Source organism: Cimex lectularius, unplaced genomic scaffold (genome assembly GCF_000648675.2).
Source record: "Cimex lectularius strain Harlan isolate CLEC.00 unplaced genomic scaffold, Clec_2.1 scaffold132, whole genome shotgun sequence".
Taxonomy (NCBI): domain Eukaryota; kingdom Metazoa; phylum Arthropoda; class Insecta; order Hemiptera; family Cimicidae; genus Cimex; species Cimex lectularius.
The window spans coordinates 1,372,781-1,379,340 of NW_019392772.1; the positions used below are offsets into that span (position 1 = coordinate 1,372,781).

At 33.4% G+C, this 6,560-nt stretch overlaps 1 protein-coding gene across 1 annotated transcript in view; it reads right to left on the reverse strand.

Annotated features, from left to right (window-relative positions):
• LOC106672069 overlaps window positions 1–5,476 on the reverse strand; it is a 32,600-nt gene extending 27,124 nt beyond the window's left edge. Inside the window, exons 1-4 of the mRNA XM_024227581.1 lie at window positions 5,458–5,476; window positions 5,058–5,171; window positions 742–921; window positions 496–682 (exon numbers count right to left, since the gene is read on the reverse strand). Coding sequence (XP_024083349.1) covers window positions 496–682; window positions 742–921; window positions 5,058–5,154 — 464 coding nt within the window. The 5' untranslated portion in view covers window positions 5,155–5,171; window positions 5,458–5,476. The remainder of the gene's footprint in view (window positions 1–495; window positions 683–741; window positions 922–5,057; window positions 5,172–5,457) is intronic.
• Between the last annotated feature and the right edge of the window lie 1,084 nt (window positions 5,477–6,560).

A 6,560-nucleotide genomic window follows, 5' to 3' on the forward strand; every position in this document is an offset into this window, starting at 1 on the left:
ACGAACAATGGTCATTGTTCACACCACTATTTGCAACTAGATGTTGGTCTGGTCCTCAATCAATATTTCCTTCTCTCGCTTTGTAGTTTTACTGAGTGAGAGAAAGTACAGATAGAGAAAAAAGACTGTTAGATGGATAGAAAAACAGGTAAACAGGTTAGAACTAAATATAAAGTCTTTGGCAATGGGTGGGGGAGATGAAGAGAAAGAGAGTGAGAGAGTGAGAGAAAAAGAGGCAGATGGAGAGCGAAAGAAACAGGGATTGAAAGAAAGAGAGTGTGTGGAAAGAGAGCAAGAGCGAGAAAGAGATAGGCTGATAGATAGACAAAGCGAAAGAGGGAGAAAACAGTCATAGCCTTCTGTCTTCCGTTTTGACCCATCTTGAAAAAAAGAAGAGAGAGAAGGGTAAGGGTGTGTGTGTATGAGAGAGAGTGAGAGAGAGAGAGAGAGAGAGAGAGAGAGAGAGAGAGAGAGAGACGGCAAAAAATTACTTACACTGTTCTTTTCAAGAGTTTTCTAAATTCGTCTAACATTTCCATGTAAGCTATGTTGGCGAGAGAAAAGCTCGCGTTCAAGTTAACATCCAAGACATCGAAGACTTTGTCAGGGTCGAAAAAAACGGATCCTGCACCCTGCCACCCTCTTTCCAAATCGGAGAGCAATTGGTCAGAATACCTGCGAACTGTTAACAAAAAAATCAGTAAAAGTATTATTTAGTTATAATTATTGAGATCGCCTTACGTCTTTTTATTATCATGACCAGATGCCTTCTGTTATACAAAGGGAGTGGATCCGATTGAAGATTGACCGACTCCCTGGCCATCGAATGCAGTTCGCAGAGCTCTTTGTTGAAAACGACTTCTTGTATCATGATGGAGAATTTGACATCGCAGAGCATCACGTTTTTAATGCTCATTGAATCTAAAAGAAGGCAAATCAAATTTGAACAAGTGTAAAAATAGATTTAAATGCTCTTATGACCGATTAGTTGCACTGGGACACTACAATTGTCCCTGAAAAGGAACTCAATTGACGGAATAGTTTCAAGGTAATTCTTTTGTACTCGAAGGCTCTTTTCAAGATCTACTGAACTACTTTCGCTTGGTAATCTTCTCAGTACTGTTATTTGACAGTCACCGAACTACCTTACCTTTAAATGCTGCAAATATCTAATAAAAACTTACATTTTAAAATTTTTTTTTAGTGAAAATACTGAATGGCTATGTTTCTTTGTTCTGATGTTTTCCTATAGTTCCTAAGAAATTTAAAACAAAGAAAATTTTTTCGTCAAGCTTTAGAGGAGTATATTCCCATCATCAGGACTTTGAAACTTATTTCTAATTATTTAAACCGTAAAAAAATAATTCGTACAGTTTTTGAAAGAAAAATTGGAACACTACCTTAAATACCAAATTTTACTTGTGCCATACCTTTACCTTTTCCGAACCTTAAGGAGGTTTTTCGGTAGAGGTGGAAATGAGCAAATAAAATAAATTAAATATTATACGAGATGCCCGATAAAAAGGAGCTTCAACCAAAATTAACGTTTATGTAGAATTATTTTTTGTATGTAGGCTCTAAGTGGTTTCTATTTAGTCCCTCATCAAATGATGTAAATCCACAAATATTTTCTAAACAAAGTATTTACTCTTTGAGTATATGTATTATTATTGTATTGTTATATATAACAGTAACAAAAATTAGTACCTACTATTTAAAAAGGAAAATACTTCGATTTCAGGTTTGTTTAGTCTATTAGTATTACTATTTTTACTATCACTAGTTTACATCTCAACCCATTTTTTCTCATTGTAATACTGGCAGCCCTTAAACAGGATTTACTAAAGTTATGAAAATGTATATGTTTTTCTTTTGTACTATGAAATTTATATCTCTATCCATTTCATCTAATAGAAATTATAAATTATATTATAGGATAATACTACGGTTAAGGTAGTTAAATTATGAAATCGATTTTATTGACTATAAATGCAATATTGGATTTTCATAAAAAAAGGCCAAAATAGTTAATTATACTTCTCACTAATTATACAATAATTATATTTCTTCAATCATTACAACAAACAAGAAAGAGGAAAGCGAGCTATATTTATACTGAATAGGCCTGTTTTATTATTAAGAGAAGAAAAGCACTCCCTTTTTACAGAATCTAGGGTACGTCGGCGAATCGATAGATCAATTAAGAGATCGAATTTCTATTTGCTTTTGCTTTCAGAGCGTCGAAATCCATTCATAGAAGAAGAGAAGTGGATTTTATAAATAGAACAATCATAGAGAAAAACTATTACAAAAAACTATTAATCATTTTTGAACGCGGAAATAGTTAGCAGAAATGATTTTCATAACATTCATTTAATGAAATTACGTAATCATCAAGGTACCTTTAAGTACTTACTTTGTTACTTGGAGTTAGGTTGAAAATTGGATCCAAATTTCTGAATGAACTGTAGATTAGTGAATCTGAAGCACCACAGCTTAGGATAACGATATATATCACAACAAAGAGAAATACGCAAGTGCAGCAGTAAGCTTAAAGTTACTGTGTACTTAAAAACACCAACATGCTGAGAAAGCAAGTAACAATCAGATAGCCTTCAGATTTTGCATTGTAAACATATTAATCTTAAAATAACAAAACTAATGCATTAATAAATAAAAAACAGCAATGTTCTTTTGAGAGCTAGCAGATCCGCTATTAAAGAAATTATCCCAGGTCTAATAAATTCCAGACACTTAAAACAAGCAATCTACAGCCTTATATCTAAACTGGGGAATTTTTAGTTATCAGTTAACGACAATTTGACAGGACAAAACTGTGGAGCAAACCTTTCTGGAGATTTTCTAGAGGAGAAAGATAAACCTCAAGTGAGAATTGACAAGCTGGAAAACGAGTTTATAAAGAAAAGCAAATTCGGAACTTATTTGTACTAAAGGCTCCAGGACTTTAGTGAACGATCAAAAATGGAAACTCATAATCTTCATGGCACGATTATCGTGCCAGAGCTGCCAACCCACTGTAAACTGGCCCATTTATTTAAGTAAAATGTCGAACAAATGCAGCTATCAAGATAAAGTGGCCTAGATTGGTGATATTTTCCTACGTGACCTCAAATCTTGGTGGTGACAAGGCTGACAAATTGTATATATAGTATAAATTATCGTTTAAAAAACAATATTTCACGGAGGCTTTCAGATTGACATATCCTACGGTTAATAAACATTTTTGATTTTCAATGCAATATTTCGAAAAATGATTTCCAGTAGATATTTATAAAGTTATTTTCTCAACGTTTAAAATTTGGATACAATGTAGAGTTTTCTCTGTATATAACAATATTTTTCATATTGTACAATTTTGTATGTAAACTGAAAAAGTGTGCTTTTCTTTTCTAAGCCTGGGGATTTTGCAAGGTAAGCAGTAAATTAATATGTAATTACTCTTCCCTTCAAAGCCGGTAGATTTTCTATTCTCCGGCCTGAATTATCTATAGCAGGTTTTTTAATGATTATGTTCTAAAAATAAAGGAAGTAGGTTTGTTTTAAAATTCTCAATGGATTTGTTGAAGAAATGGAAGAAAAATTTAAAAATTTAAAAATAAAAGCACAGATATACGAATATTATGCAGATGGAAAAACAGATTATGTACTCTCTCTATTCCTCTCTCTTTCTCTCTCTCCTTACACATACTCTCTCTCCTCTTTCTTTCCCCATCCTCCATTCTATAGTTCTACATATTTCTCTCTTCCGCACCTTTTCACTCTCTCTCAGTATGCACACCTTATTTGCTCTAAATATACTTTTTATTTTCGCGCACACAGAAATACTCTCTCAGTATTTTTCTTATTTGTTCTACTGTTTATACTTTTACGCCTCCACTCACTATTTTTCTCAGTTGGTATTTCTTATTTGCTCTAACTATTTATTACAAATAATAAACAGGTAGACATATATGAACTTAGTTCTCCATTTCTTTCCGTTTCTAACTCATTTTCTTTCTTTCTCTGTCTCTTTCTCTCTCCCCCTCTCACTCTTCCTCCCTCTCCCCCTCCCTCGCTCTCTCTCTCTCTCTTTCTTTCATTATTTTTACTTAACTTACACTATCACTATCTTTCAGTATTTCTATCTAAGTTGTTGTACTATTTATTTCCTTTTGTCGTTCTCACTTTTTTCACTCTCACCAGTTTCTCTCTCTCTCTCTCTGTCTCTCTCTCTCCCTCTCTCACTACTCACTCCACTCTACTCTCTTCTCTCTCTCTCTCTCTCTCCCTCTCTCTCTCTCTCTCTCTCTCTCTCTCTCTCTCTCTCTCTTACTCATTTGCTCCCAGTATTTTGTTATTAGTTGTTGTATTTTTTAAATACGTTTACATTTATATATCTATATTTATCTATCTGCCTATTTATCTTCATCTCACTGTTTTTTCGTTCTTAACATTCTTACTCACCCTCTCAGTAATTCTCGTTTATTTAGCTTACTATTTATTTCCTTTTCTTATCTGCCTATCTATCTCACTCACTCTCTCTCTCTCTCTCTCTCCCATTTTTCTTTCTCTTTTTCTCACTCACTGATCGCGGACGCTTATATTGTTGTTTTTGGCTTAATTATTAATGTTAAAATAGAGAAAAGAATTACAATAAATACACATTTTTATCAAACATAATTTTATAACCAAATAATGGAAAATTATCTATCTATTAAATAATCAGAAATCCTGTTTCCAAAGAAACAAATGTTCCCATAAACGTTTAATGTACTTAGGGCATAAATTATAAACATACAACCCAAAAACAAAGCATAGGCAATGAACAAGCGCGTACACAAAACATATACTCAATTATGTAGTATTTTCCAAAATGATATTTTTCTGGCACAATTCCCTTTTTCCATATTAAATCATTACTTTCCAGTTTAGTGTTTTGCAATTCCATGGATTAAGAAGTTGTTATTAATTCTATTCATGACAGGACCTACACATTAAACTACCGCCCTATATGTAGTATGGTAGTATGTTTGAAATAACCAAAATATCGTGCTTACCGGTAATTTTGCTGTCAATTACTTCCGGCAGTTTCGACCAGGAGATCCTTTCCTTCATTGAATCGAGTCCGATTTCCCTCAGGCTTTTCATCCTCATGCCTTCCCAACGGAACCCTGCACACAACGGATGAATGTGAGTGTAATCTGAGAAAAACCGACTAAACGGTTTTTTATCATCTTGATATATACGGCCGTGATGGAGATTCGTCGAACCCTCCATCACGAAACCTAGTTTTGTTTTTCACTCAGTAACCCTTTGTAAATTTGCTTTCTAATTATCTAATAAAAATATATAATGTACAATAAATGAAATTTAAATATAATTGTATATAATAATAAATATAAGTAATATTGAGTATTTATTAGGTCAAACAAAGGCAATTTTAATAACATGACATACGTTTAACGGATCCCTTTGGTGGGTCCGTTTATTCTCTATGGTTTGCTTTTCATTCCTACTTCACACAATCTTCAGAAAAGATCTGTAATGTTTCAACTTAGTAAGATCAACTTTATTCATCGCTTCATTTACATCAGACTGATAAACAATTTTGGACATGATCTTAGGATCGAAGATTTAAACTAAGGTTTCTTTGCATTTTGAAATCTCAGGAGCATGTACGACTGTGATAATGTATATATTTTAAAAAGACAAATTCATTTTAGCAACAATTTGATAATATCTGTAAAATATATCATCAGAGACAAAAAAAATCTTGTTCTAGATTATTCAAACTTTACTTACTAACGGATTATCCGGGTCGAATGTCGCGAAATGTTGGATAAATTCAATTTGGGCGTTACCGAGTTCTCAGGCGAAATCGAAAATTCAGCCTCTGCTGAATCAGGAATCGACGGGAGGCGGGCATTTAGAGAGTCATTAGCCTCAGGACTGGGTCCGGCGGTTTACATTTCAGGTCACCTGGAGAGGGGATCTCGTTAATTCCACAGTTTTCGTTACCCGGGGCCCCAAGGATGGCCTATCTTCTGTGTAAATTCGGCTCAGGTCCTTGTTTTTATTTTCGTCTCGTCTGGGAGATAAGCGATTCGATGGATTACCGATATCCCGAGGTAGCTGCATAGGCTAATCCCAAAACAGATAGAACCCGACCGAGAGTCATGTTCAATAAGCTCTTTATTATTCTTGAAAGAAAATAAAAGACGCATATTATAGTGTATTATAGATTATTTATCACTAATGATCACTAAATTCGTTAAAATAAATTGTATCAGCGATACTGCTGTAAATAGTAAAAAGTAAGCTTTCAGGTTTAAAACATAATATGATTTTTATGCACTGATGCTCAGGTTCAAACTATACCATGTAAAAATTAGCTTTTGTAATTATTTAATTAGAAAGATGGCAGACTTTTTAAATAACACAGTTGGTAACAAATAACAAAATTTCTTGACACAGAGGACGGTTATTGTTTGAAAAAAGAAATTTTAGTTTGATCAGAATCTTTATCTTTGCTGAATTGTTTATTGGCCAAATAGTTAAAT